Source organism: Gracilinanus agilis, chromosome 3, assembly GCF_016433145.1.
Source record: "Gracilinanus agilis isolate LMUSP501 chromosome 3, AgileGrace, whole genome shotgun sequence".
NCBI classification, from domain to species: Eukaryota; Metazoa; Chordata; class Mammalia; order Didelphimorphia; family Didelphidae; genus Gracilinanus; species Gracilinanus agilis.
Genome location: NC_058132.1, coordinates 640,092,299 through 640,113,018, shown reverse-complemented (window position 1 = coordinate 640,113,018; position 20,720 = coordinate 640,092,299). Strand labels below are relative to the sequence as shown.

The window sequence follows — 20,720 nt, the reverse complement described above, 5'->3', positions numbered from 1 at the left end:
ACGGTGCTACGGAGCAATGCCCTGGCCCCGAGCCAGAGCAGTGGGAAGCTGGCTCCTCTCTAACTCGGTCCCACCCGCTTGATGACAAAAGCAGACAGATACCTTGATTCTCAACTGGGTGACCTGGAAGGAAGCCTCTGTGCCCGTCGAGAAGATGACGCTCGCCCTGGTCTTGCCCGTCTCTGTAAGAAAACCTGACAACAAAACAAAAAGGTGGAAGGGCCGCCTGGCAGGGTGAGCCCGCTGGCCACCTCCCACCTTCCTGGGGCAGAACTGTGAGGGGGAGGAAACCCCTTCTGCCCTAAGGACCTGGCACAATGGCTCCTGGCTCTCCTGTATTAGATGGGAGCATTGCTCCCCCCTCGCCCCAGATGAGTCCCCCTGCCATCAGCCTCGGCACCGAGCCCTCCACACAGAGGAGTCAGTCTCCCTTGAAGGATTCCACCAAATGTGAAGAGCACACACAAGTGGGTGGGCAGCATAATGGTCAGAACCCAAAAGGACTGTACAGCAGGGGGCAGCTGGGCAGTTCAGTCAGTGGACAGAAAGCCAGGCCTGGAGACCCAGAACTTCAGACACTGCTCAGCTGTGTGACCTTGGACAAGTCACCTAACCCCCACTGCCTGGCCCCTACCACTCTTCTGCCTTGGAGCCAATATTCAGTGTCACTCTGAGATAGAAGGGAAAGGTTTAGAAATAAGAGCCAGTTCGAATAAGGTTTCTGGGCTGCCTCTGGCAAGACAGACAAATGCTGTCTGGGAGGGCCCCCGCCGGAAGAAGGAAAGCACCTGCCAAGCCCCAGGCCAAGTACCAGGACGTGCAGCAAGCCAAAGCCTGTCTCTTCTGGCGAGGGCTCTCGGCCTCAGACTTGGTGCCGGAGGAGACGGGAGATGGCAAATGAGAAGGCGGACAGGCTCAAGGCCGAGCGCCCTGGACCAAGTCAGCACTCAGGACAGCAGAAGCCATCCAGGCTGGCCCACTGCCAGAAGCCCAGGGGCACCCCCATGGCAGGGAGACAGCTGGAAGGGAGCTCAGAGGCCAGAGTCAGTCACCAGACCCTTCTGCCCCAGAGTCCTGCTTTAGGCCTGAGGTCAAGGCAGGCTGGGCAACAAGGAGAGCTGACCCCTGTGGAGGGGCTCCAAGCCAGCTGGAGGACCACTTGCTGACTTCCATTTCCCAGCCAATTCTTCCATTTGGCCATCTTACAAGGGTCAGTGAGACCCAGGATGGAGGTGTATGAAAGAAGGGAAGTGAGGGCACCCCTGGGGCCCCTCACGTGACTGAGGAAAGCCCTGACTTTGCCCCAGGTCAGGCACGTGAAGCTTCTGGCGATCTCCTAGCACCCAAGTGGGCTTCTGCCCTCTTTCTGGATCACCACAGGCCAGCGGGGACTCACCATCTCCTGTCCAAGGTTCAGCCAAAAGGTTCTCCGGTCCCGACTTCTCTCCCTTCCCTTTGACGTCACATGCCTGAAGTGTCGGCTGCAGGATTCTGCCTGACCGAGCAAAGAGAGCTGGTCACATCTCCCAGGTAAGTGGGCTGGCATGCCGGGGCGACAGCCGCACCAGAACAAGCCCATTTAAACTAGGAGGGGGGGAGAGCCGGAGCCGGGCTCCTCGCCCTTCCAGTAGGAGGGTGCGGCCGCTGCCTCTGCCCAGGGAAACCTGCTCGCTGTGCAGTGAAGGGCACCAGACGGTGCTGGCTTTGGCCTGGGCCTTTCTTTCAAGGAAGCTCTGCTGAGAGCCCTGAAATCTGCTGATCTGTGTGTGAGGGGATGAAGGTCCCTGGGCCGGATGCTCTGCCCGGCTGACAGCACGAGAGAGGCCACAGCAAAATGGGGGCAGACCCTGCCGCTGACAGATGTGCCTGGGCTCAACATGATTGTGGGGCACCGATGAATGGCTCATTCAGGCCATGGGCCCTGGCTCGTGAGCTCCCTGTGGGGTGCTGGACCCCTCTCCTCCCAGCAGTTTGCTTTGGGCCAGGCCAGAGGAGTGGCTGGGCACCCCCAGGAAGATGGCCCTCCTGGTACCCATCCCATCCCTCTTAACCTGAACAAACTGACCAGCCCTCCTGGAAGGGTCACCTCCATGAGCAGGCAGGTACCTGGCACAGTCCCAGCAGAGGCCCCGTTTCCAAGAACTTGGGCTTCTGGGGAAAGTCGGGAAACTCCTGGCTAGAACAGTTACCATATTTGTAAAGCAGATTCTGTCGAACGGTGGCCATGGAAGAAATGAGGCCTGAGGCCTGGTAGGGGGTGTCCAGGCGGTCGGTGATGGCGCACAGTGAGCTGAGCACTTTGGCAATACTCCCTCTGGCCAGAGCGAAGGCCAGCAGGGTCAGCTCCACCTCCGGCTTGGCTGAGCAACTGGAAACCAAGAGAGAAGGGGAGAAAGCACTAGCTGTGATTCATGGCAAAAGGCCGGCCAGCGTGTGGAAGACGGCAGAGACGGCCGAGGCCTTTGGGGTACACGCTGGTGGCCTCTTCAGAACCCACGGCCCCTGCGAGGGGAAACTCGTGATCTCCAAGAGAAGCAGCAAAGGGCCAATTCCCCAAAACCCTGAAGGGGCGTTTTACCCCAAACCTAATTCCACCTGACTGAAAAGCCCTGCTTGTGGCAGGCCCCCTGCTCCTGGGCACCGTCCACCGCCCTAAGGGGAGGACGGAGGGAATAAACTAGGGGCTGGGGCGGAGGGGACGTTGGCAAAGGCTTCCCAGAGGCGAGGAAGACATGACTCCACTGGGTTTAGTTCGGTCTGGAGGGAGAGAGGGCCTTCCTTCCAGGCAGAGCCCTGCAGGCGAGGGAAGGATGGTCACACAGTCAGCCTTGGGTGGAAGAAGGGACCATGGCGGGATTGGGCGACACACAGAGGAGTCAGCCGAACCTGGGCTAGAAAGGCCAGTGAGGACTAGGGTTCAGTCCCACACAGGGCACCCCTCTAAGCCCTGACGTGGTCAGATCTCTGGTGCTTCTGGAAGACAGGGTAGGGGGCAGCTGGGTGGCTTAGTGGATAGAGTGCCAGGTCTAAAGGCAGGAAATCCTGGGCGTGTATCTGGCCTCGGGCACGTTCTCAATGTGTGACCCTGGACAAGTCAGTTAACCCCCACTGCCAGCCCTGCCGCTAGGAACCGACTGATACACGAAGACAGAAAGTGAGGGTTCCAAATAAAAGATGACTAGGGCTGGCGATGCAGAGTGGCGGGCTCTGACAAGAGACAAGGAGAGACGGGGTGGATACCAACTCCTGCAGGGTGGGCCAGGAGAGGGGGAGGGGTCCCGGCCTTGGAAATCCATCACTGAAGGCCAGAAACCCTTCTCCCATGGCCCCACAGAGCGGTCAGCCTCTCCCTGAAGCCCTCCAGGCTGTGTTCCTAAGTTTTTCTCACTTGGAGCCAAAACCCTCACCAAATTCGGGGTGCACCAGGCTGCAACTCAGGGGCGTGCTAAAGATTTCCTAAGGACTCTACAGAGATACAGACATGTAGGACGTCCTGGGGTCTCCTCCCTCACTGTGGTCACCTGCCAGTCACTGTTAGACGTGCTGGACACTGGACAGTCACTGCTAACCAAGAGGGGGGTCCTCGTCCTCCTGCAAGGTTATTTATTCGGAAAGGGATGACAAGAGACAATGATCTCATCCTTCCAGGCCAATGACTAGGGCTGGGGGCCGGCCCCAAACCTCCAGGATGTTCTCTGGGAGCTCAAGGCACCACAGAACACCTACCTGGTTATCCTCACCAGGAAGCTGTCCACTTCGCCTAACACGCTGGGCGACAGGAAGCTGGCCCCATCGGTCGACGCCGGCGAGAGAGACAGCGGAGGCATGTGCTGCAGAGCCTTCCTGGACGGAGAAGCAGACCAGGGAGGTCGGGCTGAGCGAGGGGCTCTCCTCGGCCCGCAAGATAGCCGGCAGGATGACGGCCGCTCTCCATCCACTAAGGCCGTCTTTCGCCCAAAAGGTCCTGCCTGGAAGGCCTGTTGGGGCCCCGCCTGCAGCGAACACTCCAGAAATCCAAAGAGGCTCCAGCAATGAGGCTCCAAAGCAAGGGCTTTAGGCCCAAAGGTGCCCCAAGGATCCCAGAGTCCTCATCCAGAGGAATCCCCACCACAGGATGACAGACAAGAGGCCAGCCTCCTCGGCCTGAGGGAGGGGCAGCCCCATCCCCCTTGGGACCCTCTTCTTGGCCTCCAGCCCCCCGGCTTCTCTGCAGCCTCTGCCTCTTCTCCAAGACTGAGAGGACACCCCTGTGTTATCCCCTCCCTGTCCCTCCTTCACGGCAGCCCCAGGGGCTGGTTGCTGTAGGACCCCGTCGCCCACACCTCCCCCACCCAGTGCCTCTGAAGGTGCCCACCTGCCCGCCTCTGTGAGCTTTTCTTTCTCTCTTGGGTGTGCCCAGACCAGGCCCCACGACGGCCCGAGGAAGCACAGCTCGCGCTCGGTGGCCAAAGGGGCCAAAAGGAACGTGGGAAGGCTGACCGAGATGAAGGGCTACTTACTGCGTGTTCTGCAGGATGGTCTGCACAAACACTGGGCTGGTCTCCATGGACGCCGTCACTAGAGACGTCAGAAGGGACCAGTACCAGATGGCCGAAGCGTCCGACACCGAGACTCCGCCTCTGCGGACTCTCTGAAAGCCGACGGCCCTGAGCCCGTGAATCCTGGTGTCGCAGCCGTCGCTGAGGCAACGCTTCACGTTAATCTGGACGTCTGCCGAGAACAAATGGTGTGTCGGTACTAGATTCGAGGGATGCGATCACACCAAAGTGTGTGGCCCACGGCCTCTGTGGCAAACGTCAGTGCGTGGCCCAAGGGGGACCTCACTGGGCGGGCTCCTGGAGCCGAATGCCCCCAGCCTCTGATTTCCCCATCTGAAAAATGGGCGCCACCCTTTCCCCCAGCGGTCGCTGCCTGCAAAGGCACAAAGGCCCCAGCCTCGATGGAGCCTCCCTGATGGGGCCCACCTTGAGCACCCCGTAAACAAAGGCACCCTTGAATCCCCCAAGAAACCCCCAGGAGCAGCCCCAGCACTGGCCTCCTCAGGGGCAGGGGAGACTCTCGGCTAATCCAAGCCCCGGAGACAGAACGTGCAGAAGGTCCAGAAGCACCTTCTCTCCCAAGGCTCGGCAGAACCGCTAGCAGCTCTAGGCTCTCTGGGGCGTCCCCCCGGCCCCCCGCCCAGCTGGGCTCGGCCCGAGCCTCAGAGGACAGCAAGTGCGGGCCGCTCGGCCTCGCCTGACAGAGGGCTTCACCGGGCTTCCTCCGCACCTTCCCTCGGTCATCTCCAAAGTCCTCTTTAAAAAGGGGGTGGCGGCTCCCCTAGGTTCCTCAGAGGATGGGGAGCCGGGCTGGGTGACCCCCCGGGAGCTCTGCAGACTCACACAGCTGACTGATGTTGGCATTCTCCAGCAGCGTCACGTAGCCGGTGACGTTGCTCGGGATGTGGACGTCTCGGACCTCCTGCAGAGAGCTGGCGTTCCTCCCCACGGCCACCGTGACCTGCTGCGGCATGTAGCTCTGGTCGTTGGCCGCCACGGCGATGGACAGGTGCCTGAGGACGACGTCCGGCTTCATCTTCAAGCTGGGCCACAAAGAGCAGAAGGTCTGGGAGGTGCCCGAAGCGGCGGGGCCTGCGGGCCGACTGCCCCGGCCTGGCCCTTCTGCAGCGGGCCTCGGCACGGCCGCCCCTGAGCCCGGAGATGCGGGACAGTGGCCTTTCCCTCCGTGGCTGGCTCGACCCAGCCCAGCCGTCCTGGAGGGCCGGGACCCAGCAGCCGGCCAATCGGGCTCCTTAAAGCTACATCCAGCATTCTCAGGCCAGGCCAGAGCTAACAAACATGTTTCCCCACCAGTGCCAGAGCCTTCTGGGGCTGGAGAACGCGGGAGAGACAGGAGTCGGGAGGTGGGCCGGGACGAGCCCCCGAGAGAGAGGACGCTGCGGGCCAGAGACACGCCTGCTGGGCCAAAAGCGCTTCCGCCTCGGCCCCGGGAGAGGACCCCAGCCGGCTTCTCCAAAGGACGCCTCCTAGCACGTCCCCCCGTCAGGGCCGGCCGGCTCTCCGGGCCCCACAGGCTGAAGGACGGCAGGGCACTCACCGAATCCAGTGCGAGCGGGCGCTGCCGTCAGACTGCCAGAAGGACGACGTCTCTCCGTTGGTCATCTTGTCGATGTCGGCCGAGTTGGACGACGTCTCGATGTACGTGTAGCACTTGGCGATGGACTTGAGCTGCTCCGACTCTTGGCCCCCGTTGAGCTCTCCCGGGCCCTCTGCAAAGGGAACCGGGGCCCTGACCACTTGAGGCCTCTGGCCCCGCCGGTCCCCCACCTGTCGGGCTCTGGCCCGCTCCGCCGGCCTCCTCCGTGCTGGACAGCCGCCCACTCCCCAAAACCCTACAGAAGCCTCGGAGATGCCACAAGCCGGATGTGCGACCCTCTCCGGCACCCGGCTCCAAGTGACACCCACCGCTGCATCTCCCCTGACAGACTCCAGAGGCAGCCCAGAGTGCCTGGTTGGGTGACCCTGGGTGGTCATCTGCCTGCCTCTGGCACGCCCCCTCCCAGGATCCCAAGAGAGGACCGGGGGGCCTGGCAAACTGGAGGTGCCATAGAAATAGCTGCTCCCTCCTCTGAGGAAACCTTTCTTTGCCCTCAAGGCCCAAGTACTTAGCAGCCAAGTCACCAAACCCCAGCCTGCCTCAGTTTCCTCGCCTCCATGCCAGGGCTGTGTCCACTATCATCACAGGCTCGGGAGGGCTGGCTCCATCCTCCTCGCCTCTCTCCGGTCCTCCCGCCCTGGCTAGAACCGTTTACCAAAATCCAAACTCTTGGCCCCAAGGCACAAGAGAAGTTAGGAGGGCTCCTGCGTCTTACCAGCTCTCTTCCCACGGAGTAAGGAAAGCCCCAAGACTGCCCCCTCTCCTGGGGTCTGAGCCTGGGCCACGCAGCCTCCAGAAAAAGCCTTAGCACTGGCCTTCAAGGCGTGCCAGACCTTCCTCTGAACTGCCAGCCTCCCAAACCCTTCCTCTTCCCACAGAGGCTTCCTGACGGCCGCAGGGGCCCCTGGCCACAGGCCTGAGCGACAGCCAGCCCTGCTTTCTGTCTTTCACCTCCTGACTTCTGGTCAGGCCCCTCACCTTTGTCCTTCTGAACCAGGTGATCCAGAGCCTCCTTTAACACCGACGACCTCATGGCCGAGATCGTGTGGCAATAGTCCAAGAGCGGGTAAGGGATGGCTGTGCTGGCGATCCGGTGCCGGTGGAGGAAGCGCAAGATCAGGGAAGAGTGGGGCCCCAGGCTCTCCTTGGACTCGGCAAAGATGTCAATGAACCCTGTGAGGAACAAAGGGACGGTCCTCAAGGGGCCCCGGGCACGGTCTGGGCATCTCCGGCCGTCCCCAGGGACATGAGCCTCCTCTGCCCCCGGCTGCACAGGGTGCTGGACCTGCCTCTGAGGAGGCCCGAGTTCCAATCCAGCCTCAGATGCTTCCTAGCTATGGGACCTGGGAAAGTCCCTGGCCTCTTTATGACTAAGTTTCTTCATCCACAAAATGGGTTCAATAATAACACCCACCCCCAGACTGTCGTGACATGATCCGGGAATGGAGAAAGGTGGGAGAAATCACCCCGAGGAGTCAGATCCAGCCAGATTCCCCCCAGAATGCCTCACAAAACCAGCTCTCACCACCCCAGTTAACCAGGGCAGCCGCTCCAGTGACCCCAGCGGGTTGGCACAACCACAAGCAAGCGCAGCGGGCATCCCCAGTGGCGGCTGAGCTCAGAGATCGCCTCTTCTCGCCCCAATGAGAAAACAATAAATGCTCCTCGGCAAACACCCATCAACCCAGGGCTCCAAGAGGAGAGCCAGGGAGGTGCCAGGGCCCAGTGGAAGGAAGAGGCTGCCTCAGGGGGTGCTGCCCCCCCAGGTCCCAAGGGGCTCTCAGACCATTTGGGAAGGGGGCGGCCCCTCTAGGCAGCCCGGGGCTCGTCCCTTCAAGAACACAGGCTGCCTTCTATCGCTTTTTTTTAAAACCCTTGCTCTTTCCATCTTAGAATCAATGCCGTGTATTGGTTCCAAGGCAGAAGAGCGGCGAGGGCGAGGCAATGGGGGTGAAGGGACTTGGCCAGGGTCAGACAATATCGCTTCTGATTAAGGAAAGCGGTCAGAAAGCTCAGCACGATCAGGATCCAACAAGGTCTGCCAGACTAGCCTTGGCAAAGCCCACCTGTGCCTTACCGGGAACCAGGGAGCAGGCCTGGAGCTGCCTCGTGACGTGACTCAGCTCCCCAGGAAGGCTGGCCCCCCGGGCGCTCTTCAGGGCCTCGAGCATGTTCTCCACGTCCACAGTGCCGTCGCCCTCTGCCTCAAACTGGCCAAACACCTACGGGCACAGACGAGACACGGCCCAGTCAGCGGCCTCCCAGGCAGCCCCAAACACAAAACCCATCACTGAGGGGAGGTCGAGGTCCCGCCTGACCAGCCTGTGGCGGCCTCCCTTGGGCCCAGGGGCTGCTCGGTTCGGCAGCCGTAACTCACCCTGCCCTTCTCTCCCAGGAAGGACCTTCCCCCATTTAGAATGATTCTTTTTAAAATGGCAACAACAAACCCACCACGGAATCTGCCTCCTGGCAACCTGTCCCCTGGCACTTCTTAGCTGACTGCGCTGAAGCAGACAGACACTGGAAATGTTGGGGGCCTGGGGGCAGGGAGGAGGGAGAGAGGAAGAGGGGGGAGGTCATGGGGAGAAAGAGAGCGAGAAGGATGAAGAGGGGTTGGAGGAGAGTGACAAAGAGAAGGAAGAAACGAGAAGGGAGTCAGGACAGGAAGAGAAGAGAGAGGACACAGGGCAATGGAGGGGTAGGGTTAGGAGGGGAAGTGAGGGGGAGAGAGGGAGAGACAGAGACGCTCCCATCTACATGGTGACAGACTTTTTGATATCTAATCCCTTACAGCTGAGGAAACTGAGGCACAAAGGTGAAGTGACTTGCCCAGGACCACTATCTCTGAGGGCAGGTGCTTCCTGACCCCAAGGCCACTCCTTCAACTGAAGACATTTCAGCCTCCTTCATGGGCCTCCAGGGCGTCGGAGCAAGCTTCCTTCATCTTCGTTCTCTGCTACCTCCATGTCTCTCCTCCTTGCTAAAGCCAAGCCAAGCAGAGTACCACCCCCCATTCCTGCCTCCCAGCATTCCCACTCTCAGCCAACTTCTTGTGGGTCTGGGGAAGAGGCTCAAAGGAGGTCATCTGAAATACTAAGTGGTCTAACTCTTGCCTCTACTTCTGTCCTGGTAGGGGGCTCTCATTGCCCCCAGGCTCTACAGGCCTTGTTCTGGCCAAAGCCACTGAACGCTGCTGTCCCCATCCCCCAGAACCCCCTTCTCTTCCTCTCATCCTTCCTCTCTTCTTCCCAGCCCCTAAGTTTGCAGGGTCCCTAATTGTGCCTTTCTCAGGCCTCGCCCTCCCTGGGAAACTCTTCTGTACTTTCCCACAGCCCCTTAGAGGCAACTCTCCCTGGAGAGGCCCCGCAATTCTTGGGGTGACGGTCCTTAAATATTTTAATCTCATTTGATTTTACCTCACAGGTCTGTTTGCGGGGCTGAAGGCAGCGGCCTGGCTGCCTTTCTTCGGCAGCCTTCTAAGTCTACGTGCCTCACATTCCTTCACGTCGTGCTCAAATGGGTTCGGCCATCCCCTAACGGATGGGCATCGAACTCTGAATGGTCTCGTGAGTCTGCCCACCCCAGTGTGTGTCCAGCAGAGGGAGCTCCGGGTTTTCAGCCCAATTACAAAGAGTTTCCCAGAATGGCCAGACCTCTGCCCGCCAACAACGGGATGCCCACCTTTGCCAATTCGCAAGCTGGGAAGGAAGAGCTGTGTCTGGACTGTGACAGAAGTGGACCGAGGCTTCACAGCCTGCCACGTGCAGTGCTTCCCTGGGCAAGTCGTGGTCCGTACCCTCTGACCCACGGATCCGTGGAGGACGGCCCTTCCTCTTGGAGATGTTTATCGCCCTCCCCCAACGCCGGCCACAAGAAGGGTGACGCCGAGATTGTTTTTCCCCGTCTGTCTCTTGTTCTAAAGACATTGGCTTTGTGCATACGGAAGCTTTTAGATGGCCCAGAGCTGGAATGGCCTGTACGTCTGGGATCACAGAAGCTTAGTCTAACCCCAATTTCCGCCCAACAGCTTTCGGGTTTTCCCCAAGTCGCTTGTGTTCCTGAGAGGCTAAACCTGGCTTACCACTTTCCCAGTCTCTCCTCCCAACCTAATTTTCTTCTGTAAAAAACTAGGGCCAAGTAACACTAATGGTCATTGCTTTTGAGTATAACGTGGGGCTCAGGGGGGACCAGCATCTCTGGGGTGAGGGTTTGCTGAGCCCTTTTCAGGGCTGCTCATCCACCTTTGGTGCCCGCCTGTCACCCATCTCTGCTCTGTAGCACACCCAGCAGCCACCCACCAGTAAAGCATCTGGGGTGGGGGTGGGGGGCGCCAAACCAGATTGAGGGTAACCAATAGGCCACGAACCCCTCGGTGAATTAAGGGGTATCTACCCTAAGCATGTGGAAGATGACAACAGTTCGTTCCAACAGTCATGAAGGGGGCTGTAGCAGTCACTGTGGAGAGCTCAAAGCTCGGTCAGACAGAGAAGAGGCCACAGTCGCCCCCTGAATCCCAGGCCATCGCCAGTCGTTCCAACACTGGATTTGGATGACTCTGGAAAAGGGAGCGAGGCCGACGAGTCTGGGCAACTCGGCCTCCCTTCAGGCCAAATCCTGCCCAAGTCAAGACGTGTCCTGATGTCATTCTGGTCCTCTGGGGGCGAAGGACAACCACCAACCATAACAAAACGTGTTCTTTGTAGCCGCTGGTAATTGGAAGGCATTTCTGAATGTGCCTCGCTGGGCATTACCTGTGGCAAATACTGTTTAAACAAGGTTGCCAAAGCAATGCTCAAAGAGCAGTTAACAATTCCATTTTCCTTCTTGACTCAAAACCAAAGCCGACCAGGAAGTTGTGCCTTTGAAGACCTCACGGCACAGTGGGCTTGTCCAGCGCCACGTCCTGCAGGGTGTTGGGCAGACTGCTCCTCTCCGCTTCCTGGAGGGAGGACTTCTGGGACAGGCAGGCTCATCGGTCCTCTCCACCAGAAGCAGTCACAATTCTGTCTCTCGTCTCTCTGCAGCAAGTCGATCCTGTCCTTCCAGATGGCTATTCGCACCATCTTCTCGAGCCAGCCACAGCAATCTTGAGGGAGAACTTCCCCTCCCTTTGCTTTTCCTCCCATGGCCCTCCTCTCTAAAGACCCGCTTCATGGCTCTCTCTGGGCACAGCCGGTCCCGAGCCCCTGTTCCTCCAGCAAGCCTCGTCCTTCTCGACCACTCTGCCTCGCCTGATGCTGCTGGCCTGCTCTGGCTATTTATTTGGCACCACGGCCGCCTTTGGTTCTCCTCCGTCTCCTATCTCATTCTCTGTCTGCTTCTCCTCTCGGTGACTTCTCAAGAAGCCCCGTTCCGCCATCTCTATGAAAGCCATTCACATAAGTAGCCATCCAGCCCAGCTCTAAGGAACGCTGCACACCCAAACGTCCCAAAGGCGCCTCGACCTTGGGATGGCTCGAGCGAAAGTCATCCTCCTCACTCTCGCGCCCACCCCCTGAGCCCCTGATTCCATCTCCTCATCTCGCTAACATGGGGCGGGCCTGGAGGCCGCGGCCTCTTCAGTTCTTTCCTGCTCTAAATCAATGCACGACTTCGGCATCTGGTTCCCAAATTTCCAAATGGCGCTATCCTTGACTCCGTGCCGCCATTCACTTACCCCACTTCCCTTCTCTCCAATCGCACATCGACCATCTGCATCCGGGCACACACTGCACACACTCTCCTTCCTCATCAGTCTCCCTGCTTCCCCAGCCCATCTTCCTCACAGGGCCAAAGTCCAGGGCTCAGCACATCTTCCTGGGATCAATAAATTATTCTGGGCACCGAATGCAAACGCCTCCATTTAGGCCTTGAAAACCTTCCCAACCTGGCTGCCATCTAGCCTCCCACCTTCTCCCGCTGCCTGAACTAAGTGGCCTTTTCGCTCTTCTTCAAAAACAGTCCATCTTCTATCTCTTTGCCATTCAGGCACTAACCATGTCTTACGTGCCTCCTATGTGCCAGGCCAAAGGAGGTGACATGCCCCCCGCTCTAACAGGACAAATGGGTGCTGATCAACAGAGGAAAGGCCCTGGAATTAAGACGGTCCAGAACAGGCTTCCTGATTTTAGCTGGGTCTTACAGGAAGTTAGGAGGCAGAAGTGGGGAGGGAGGGCACACTAGGCAAAGGGAAGAGCCAGAAAAAATGCCCAGACACTGTCTCCCATGCCTCGCTCCTCCTGGGCCAGCAGACCCATACTCGAGCCTTAGCTAATGGGAGCGGCCACTAGTGTTGCTGGCAGCGTAGAAATGGTTCTGCTGCTTCTGCTCCCACCAGTTCGCAAACATTTTCCCACATTTCCGAGTCCATCTCCTCCACCTTTGGTGTATACGACATGCTCGTACCCCATAACTTGCTTGGTCGCTTCCTGTCTGCCGTGTACTGCGAGTGTCCAGTCCTCCACCCCCACAAAAAAAGTCTGGCCACAGGGGCCCTTCTCTTCTTTCTGGGGTCTCTTCGAGGGTTGCTGGGCCTTTGAGCAGGCTCACCAGAAAGGCTGGACCGCTTTATGCCTCGTTCCTACTCCTGTTTTCCTATGGTGAAGATTCCGAGCTGCTGTGAAGCCGCCATTCATCACGAGGCCCTGGGCTCCAGCCCCATCCCGCGACGCTAACCTCTGGCCTACGTCTGTTTTCCCTCTAACTACAGGAGGAAGAAAGGGGCAGAACCCCGACGTTGTCAGGAGCTCCCCCTAAATCTGCTCCACATACCAGGCCCACATCTCATTGGGGAAACCCAAGGAAAAGATGCAGTGAGTCACATCCCCAACTTGGGCCAGCCTAGGGAGCCGGTCTGGCCAGGGGCACAGCTGCTGGAGCACCCTGTCATGGGAGAGGCAAGAAGGCTTCTCGGGAGCACAGGTGCTCCCCAACAACTTCCTGGCCCCCGGCTCAGTTCTGGGCGACAGACACAGGGTAGACTAAGGGCGGGGGGGAGCCTACACCCAGGAGCGGCATCCCAGGTAGGAAGAAGGGAAAGGCTCCGAGTGTATACCGAGAGACCCAGACTCAAGACAAAGAGCTGGCTTCTCAGTTCTCATTTCTAACCCAATCCCAGGGAGGAATCCCAGAGGGAAGAGCTTCCACCTGACTGGAAGGGGATCAATCCAACAGCATCTGCTCTGGTTCAGAGCCAGACCCAAACCCGGGTCAGGAACTTGCAGAGCTCAGGCAGTGGAAAGGGGCAGTAATCAGGTTCTATCCTGATTCAGACCACTTTGAGAAGTCCCGAAAGCCTGCAAGTGCCCAGGCCAAGCTGTCCCCGAGATCCTGGAATACCACAACACTCAGTACCCTCAGAAAGCACCAGCAGGACCAGTCCAGACCTTGCCTCCAGAAGTGCCCAGAGCACAGCCCCGACGACATCATCATCACTAGCATTCCTGTAGGATTCACTGTGTTTCAAACACTGTGCTAAGGGCTTTACAAATCTCTTATCCTCACAACAGCCCTGGGAGGTCAGTACTACTATTGTCCCCATTTTAGCTGAGGAAACTGGGGCAAATGGAGACTAAGCTACTTGTCCAACGTCACACAATTAGCAAGTACTTGAGGCGGGATCTGAACTCGGGACTTCCAGTGTTCAGGTCCAGGACTCTCTACTCACTATGCCAGGAAGTTGGTTGGAAGACAGAGCAAACAAAAAAGAATCCCACCATAAGAAGCTATTATGGGTCAGGGTCTCTCAAGACACATTGAGAGGAAGAAAATAACTCCAAATTTTCTACAAGCAAATCCTCAAGGAAAAATAAGGTTTGGACACGGATTCTCAAAAGAGATGAAGTTTAGTTTTAAAATGTTCTAATAGATGAAATGAGCACGGGGGGGGGGGGGGGGAACAACAAGAAAAACGGGAAAAGCGGTGAGAACTAGGAAGAAGGGATTGGAGAGGGAATGACCAGCTCGACACCACAGGGACAAGACCCTGCCTGAGCTACACGCTCGGAAAATTCAAATGGACCACGAGAAGTCAGTGACTCTTTTGAGACAACAAATATTTTATTTTTTCCCCATTTTGTGTAAAATTTACAAACATTTTTTTACATTTTAGGTTCCAAATTCTCCCCATCTCGGAGACGATAAACAATGTGCAATCGCTACAATGTTTTCCATCATTTTGTGGAAGAGATTTCAAACTCCAAAATAAAGAAGAAAAAAGGGAACTCCAGTACGTTTCTGTCTACATTCAGACTCCATCCATTCTTGCTTGGAGGGCCACCGGCGGCATTTTTCATTATGAATCTCTGGGACTGTTTTGGACCACTGCATTGCTGAGAAGAACGAGCCCATTCACAGTTGTTCAAGAAATACTGCCCTTGCCATGTACATTCTTCTTCTGCTTCTGCTCACTTCACCTTTGCATCCGTTCATGGAAGTCTTTCCAGATTTTCTGGAAATCATCCTGCTTGTCATTTCTTCTAGTAAAACAGCATTCCGTAAGTATCACACGCCACGACTTATACAGCCATTCCCCAGCTGATGGCCACCATCCCCTCAATTCTCTGCTATCACAAAGAGCTGCTATATTTTCGTCCAAGTAGTCTTTCCTCTCTCTCTCTCTCTCTCTCTCTCTCTTTTAACTCTTTGAGACGCACAGACTGAGTAGTGGTATTATTGCTGGGTCAAAGGGAATGCAGGTCTAGAGTCCTTTGGGCATAGTCCAGTTGCTCTACAGAATGAATGAATCAGATCACAACTCAACCAACAGTGTGCATTAGTGTTCCGATTGCCCCACGGCCCCTCCGACATTGATCATCTTTCTTTGCTATCGCACTAAGGTCGATCCAATAGGTTCAAGGTGGCACACCTCAGGGGACGACGAGAACTATTAACTTCAGAAATTTTAGAAAAGGTTAGGTCTCGCCACAAAAAGAAGGAAAAACTGAAGCCTCCTAATCCCTGGACCGCCCCAACCATAATCACGACAAAACAAGAGCCCGGGAGCCTGTTTCAAGAACTGGAAGCTACTTGGATCTCTGGGGACCAGAGGGCAAAGGAGAAACAGAATCTACTGGTCACTGCCTGAAAGAAACCCCCAAATGCAAACTCCTGGGCACACAGAGCACAGCCCAAACCCAGCCCTGCCAGGTCAAAGAGAAAACACTGTCGACAGACAGAAAGCTACAATGAATGCCCTGAGAAGTCCCTGTCGGGAGTCCACCCACAGCAGCAAGCAAGGAGCAGAGGGCTTGGAGTATGGCTTGGCTTCCAGATGGCAAAGGATACTGTCTGAGGGCCCAGAAGAATGTACCCAGAAAAAGCTGGAACATGCTACAAGGGGGAAAATGGACCTCAAATGACACAGGATTTCCAACCTGTCCAAGAAGATCAGAGCTGGGGAGAAACGCTGAAGTGCAAAGGAGTGAAAAGAACCATAGAACAGTAAAGAGGAATGAACCACCACGAGGGACACCAAGTCCAGATCAGTTGTTTTCATTCCAACACTGGGAGAGGGTCCACGTGTCCCCTTTGGAATCCCAATATCACAAGGTGGTCCAATTCAACAAGGCCTGGGGTGGTTCTGTTAGGTCCCCGTGACCTGGGGAAAAGGAATGCACTGAGGGTTGGGGGTGGGGGGAGAATGGCCACTTATTTTAGGAATATGAAAAGGAGAAGCCAATAGAAACCAGGTGGGGAAGGGATTGGCACTTGAACCCAAAGTTGGGTAGACCACTGGGCAGTCTGTCCTTTCCCTGGGATGTCTGGGAGCCAACAACTAAGGCTTCCTTGGACCCCAAGTTCCCTCCAAAAGAAAGCCAGCCATAAAGGTAGGGGATGGTTCTGTTTGTCTGAGGGATCCTGGAGCTCCCATAAACCAAAGGGTAGCACTGGGCTTTCGGTGATGCTACCTGGAGGTGGCTCAGGTTTTTGCTTTCTTTTTTTGAACCTTTCCCCAACGTTTCAAGCAAAATACGACGAACAGTTCTCAGAGATGATGTTTCAGGAGGGCCTCTGTGTGTGCAGAAGGGATTCCCCCAAATGCCTGATGCTCTCTGGAATCTGTAAGGTACTCCCGAAATACCTACTGAATTGAAGGAGAGCCATTGTTTACAGTCTGCTGCTCCTCCTGGGCCCAGAGAAGGCTCCATGGGCAGGTTTGCCCAGCCTCTCTTCTGCTGACAAACCACAATTCAATTTTCCCCACACTTCCTCTCCGGACTTGTTGGCTGGATCCTGTTCCTGGGGGGCAAACTCCCCCACCTCCCTTCACCACTCCTACTGATAAGAAAGCCCGGCTGGTCAGACTTTGGCCCAAGACAGAAAGCAAACTCAACAGGTAGGAAGGAGTGCCCGCCTAGACACACCCTAGTACAAGTTATGAAGATTCCAAGAGCACAGCATTTTACCGACCAAATTGCAGGGAATAAAGGCATCAAAGTCCATCTCAAGGCCACTTGGCTGGTGACGGCCAGGTCCTGGCTCTAAGAAATGCCAGCTCTCAGCAAAATGGATTAAGGCCTCCTTGAGCCGAGGCCTGGAAACCTCACCCTCTTGCCTCACACTCCTCTTCTGCCCCCTAGTGCTTAGGGCAACATGCCAGGAGGCAAGGACAAAAGCAAGAGCACAAAAGAAGGCGGATCGTTGGGGTCATTTTTCTCCAAGGTCCTAAGGGAACGGACTCTCTTAATCCAAGCCAAATCCTCCATTCTGGAGATGGTTGCCAACTGCTCCTTACTGGGTTACACTCTGCCTTCTAGCATCTCCCCCAAATCCTGGGGGCGGTCAGACCGATGCCATGGAGGTCTCTCTTGGAGTTCTGGGTGACCACAGTGAACCCTGGGACTGAGCCGAGAGCCTCCATGTTCTAGACCGATCGGCCATACCAAGGCAGCTGGGCGCTGCCTCCCTTTCCATCTTTCCGAAGCACCCCACTGAGAGCAGGGATTGCTGGTCTTATCTCTACATTATCCATGGAAAGCATTTTACAAACTCTTCCAAGGCCTAGCTTCAGAAAGGCTGCTCTTCTCAGTGAGTGCCCAGGGTCCCTCGCAGGGCAAAGGCTTTTACTCGACAAATATCCGGTGACAGTGGAGCCTCCCGAGATGTCTCTCACTTTTCTGCCTCCTGCCCTAGGATCCTGTACCTGGGATGGGAGACCCCTCTTGGGCTCTGGGTCTCCAAATTGCCCCACACAAGCACACAACCTCTCTGGCCAACCTCCAGCCTTGGACTTCACGAGCAGGCTCTCTTTGGGATGTGGGTCATCCTGGGGCCTTCGGTCTGGGCCCCATCACTAAAACTCTCTGGTCTGAGCCTCCTTTTCAGGCCTCTCAGACAGGACTGATGACTTGGCTGTCTTCCTTAGGTTTCTCTTCAGCCTGAAGGCGGCCTCTGTGGCCAGCGCTCTCCTCTCTGGACCTTTCTCTGGCTCTGGGGACCTTTTCCATGCCTTGCTGTGTGGCTTCCCAGCCCACTCCTTCTGTGGGTACCAAGGAGCTGTCTGACCACTTGAGCTTTCTCTGGGCCCTCCTTCTCTGCTCTGGCTTCTGCCCTAATCCAAACCCTCCTGAGTCTCCCTGACTGGGACAGAAGCCACTTTCCATCCCTCAAGATGAGGAACTCCCACCTGGCCCTGTTTCCCCTGATTTCTCCTCTCCTATGGGTCAGTTCGATGATGCTGCACACTCAGGCAAGGCCCCCCAATGGACTCCCAACTGCCTTCCTGCCTTCCACCCTGACTCTTCTTGAGGGAGGGGGGTGTCTTCTCCCCACTCACACACAACTGGCCACCCATCTCTATGCCTTGAGGCTTCTACACCTCCCAAGTAAGCAGCAACTCTCTGTGGCCAGCCAGGGGTGGATCAGGGGCCTGTCGCATCAGCAGAGCTTGGAGAAAGCAGCCCCGGCCTCCCAAGGCCAGATGGGGTACAGTCACCAAGGAGTCTGGCACACAGCAGGAGCTTAATAAATGCTGCCTTTCCATTCTTCCCTACCCTTCCCGCACATGTGTGTTGAGATCCACTCCCTGGGGCCCAGACCCACCCACTCAGAATACCAGCTCCGCAGGGGGGCACCTGGGGCTTCCCAATCTGACCATGACCAGTCTGGAGAGGCTTGGCTCGTGTGGGCACCCCTTGGATCCTCAGACCCTGACCTGCAGTCGACGACACCCTCCCTCTCCTAATCTCTGGTGTGCCCATCCACATGGAGCCTCTCCTGACTTCTCCCTGGCACACTCAGTGGCTCCCTGCATAAATCCAGACAGACGGCACAGAAGAGGGGACCAGGAAGCTGACTCCTGCCAGGACATTCGAGCATCCACAATTTCCACAGCTCAATCTAAAGAGGCGGCGATCAGTGGCACAAACATCGAGGTCTCCATTTGGTTCAAAAAACAATCTCTCATGTTTAAGTGAACACTAGAGACGTTTCGTGGATGGACCATGAGCCAAGTCGGCCATGGACAGTGGGTCAGCTAGCTGGTCAATAAGCCTTCCTCAAGCTCCAGCTAGGTGCCAGGCATCTTGCTAAGACAAAGCCAGTGTCCAGGGGCCTGAGGCCAGGATGGCATCTCCCCGGCCCCGGAATGTTCCCTCTGTAGCCCCAGCGCCAGGCTAACCCACACACGCTCATGGGCTCCAGCTGTCCAGTTTCTCCCCAACCAAAGAGGAGCCCTTGTCTCTGGATCCAGAGTGGATGGGCATCCAAGACCTCGTCAGTGCAACACCATTGAGGGTGAGCAGGGAACTCCCCCAAGGTAGGGCCTGCCAGGAACACAGTGATCAGAGCCTAAACAGGACGAGCTGAACCAAAGACCAAGTTGGGCTACTGCTCAATGACTGCTGACCACCTCAGCTGCCCCGAGGCCAAGGTGAATCTCTTTGCTTTTGTCTGTGGCTCTACCCCACCCCCCACTTGTGGGCACACAGGAGGTGCCTAACAGAGACCCCCCTCCACTTGGGCACGCATTCAGGAGGTACCCATCAAGAGGACCAGAGGGATGTGGCCAAGCGCTGAAAGGGGCAGTCCGGGCCTCTTGGCGACCAGCCCACAAAGACACCAAGGAGAGGTCGGGGAGGCAAGAGAAGTGCCCTTTTGGTACCTGGGTATCCTCAGGGCTGGGCTGAAGAGCCAGAAGGGAGAACCTAGCAATGACACCCCAGTCCTGAACGAGCTTGTAGGCACCAGGCCCACCCACATACCCTAAGAATCCCTTGGGCACAACCAGGAGGCTCCCTACAGTGCTCTGCCCCCACAGATCCCTCCCCAGAATCAGTGGCACGCTCTGTCAGGGTGTGCCCTGCCAGTGCCCAGGCACTGCCCTCTAACTCACCCCAGAGGAGGGAGGGAAGAGATCCGGGTGGGAAGCCTGACCCTGACGCTGACCCTGACCCCCGCGGGGTACTAGCAGAGTGGAGGCAGGGTTCCTGGGGGGAGGGCTCCTCGCCTGCACCTTCCCCTAAGGCGGGCTCGGGACCCTCTGCGGCTCCTCACCTCGTCCCCTGCCCCGCGGGCCTCCAGCGCCTCCCGCAGCTGTTCGACGCTCACCACGATGTCGCCCCGGGCCCGGCGCTCCTCGAGCCAGCGCAGCAAGGCAGCCTGAGGCCGGCCCGAGCCCCCCGAGGTAGAGGCCGGGGACGGGCTGGGGGTGGCTCCTGGGTTCAGGCGGGCCGCAGCCTCACGCAGGGCTCCGGGCTCCAGCAGTGCCGGGGCTCGGGGTAGGCCGCCCGCTGCGGCGGCCGAGGGGGAGCCCTCAGAGCCCGGGGAGCGGTGCAGGCCCGGGACATCTGCACCGGCTGTCCCCGGCCCGGCCCCCGGCGCCGCGCCAGCCTCGCCCGGGCCCTCGAGCTCATCCTCATCGCTATTGGCGCTAGGAACGTTCCCCATTGCCCGGAGCGTCAGTCCCAGCCGCCGGCCAGGACCCGATTGGCGCAGGCGCGTCTCGAAGGGTGGGGCGGAACGAAGCCGGCCGCTTCCGGCTTCCGACTTCCGAGCCGTCAAGCGCCGCCGCCTGGTGTCGCGAAGAAGCCTCCCTGAGCCGGGGCCTGAGGGGAGCTGATCCCGCCTCCGCCCCCTCAGGCCGGAAGAAGGGATTCCTCCTCCGTGACGCACAAGAACATCTCCCCAGCTGCCATCTTGGTAGAGGCAGGCCGAGCGCAGGACTGAGGACCGGTGGCCGCCATCTTTGTGAAGGGCGGCGGACGGGCACTGGCGCAGGCGCCGATGGGGAGGAGGAGTATGGCCAGTGAGGACTGCTGCGTGCGGCCGCGGCTGGGCCTGGCCCTGGCCGTGGCCGTGGCCGTGGCGGCAGCAGCTGTATCCTGGCAATTTGGCCGCCGAGGGGCGGCGGCGGGTCCCCGGCTGCTCCGCGCCGCCGAGCTGGCCCGCTATCGCGGCGGCGATGCTGAGCCTGGCCTCTACGTGGCGTTGTTGGGCCGCGTGTTCGACGTGGCCACCGGGAGGGCCCACTACGCGCGGGGCCGCGCCTATAGCAGCCTGGCAGGTGCGTGCTTCCCCGGACATTGCGCTCCAAGGTGGAGCGGTAACAGGTTCAAACCGCCATTAGGGGCCTGCTGTGTGCCCCA

General features: G+C 57.9%; 1 protein-coding gene across 1 annotated transcript in view; it reads right to left on the bottom strand.

Annotated features, from left to right (window-relative positions):
• The window catches only part of ZZEF1 (zinc finger ZZ-type and EF-hand domain containing 1), a 67,853-nt gene extending 47,195 nt beyond the window's left edge, over positions 1–20,658 (bottom strand). Inside the window, exons 1-10 of the mRNA XM_044669491.1 lie at positions 19,630–20,658; positions 8,234–8,378; positions 7,135–7,329; positions 6,097–6,268; positions 5,382–5,581; positions 4,500–4,710; positions 3,727–3,843; positions 2,190–2,368; positions 1,397–1,495; positions 103–194 (exon numbers count right to left, since the gene is read on the bottom strand). Coding sequence (XP_044525426.1) covers positions 103–194; positions 1,397–1,495; positions 2,190–2,368; positions 3,727–3,843; positions 4,500–4,710; positions 5,382–5,581; positions 6,097–6,268; positions 7,135–7,329; positions 8,234–8,378; positions 19,630–20,658 — 2,439 coding nt within the window. The remainder of the gene's footprint in view (positions 1–102; positions 195–1,396; positions 1,496–2,189; positions 2,369–3,726; positions 3,844–4,499; positions 4,711–5,381; positions 5,582–6,096; positions 6,269–7,134; positions 7,330–8,233; positions 8,379–19,629) is intronic.
• Positions 20,659–20,720: the final 62 nt, after the last annotated feature.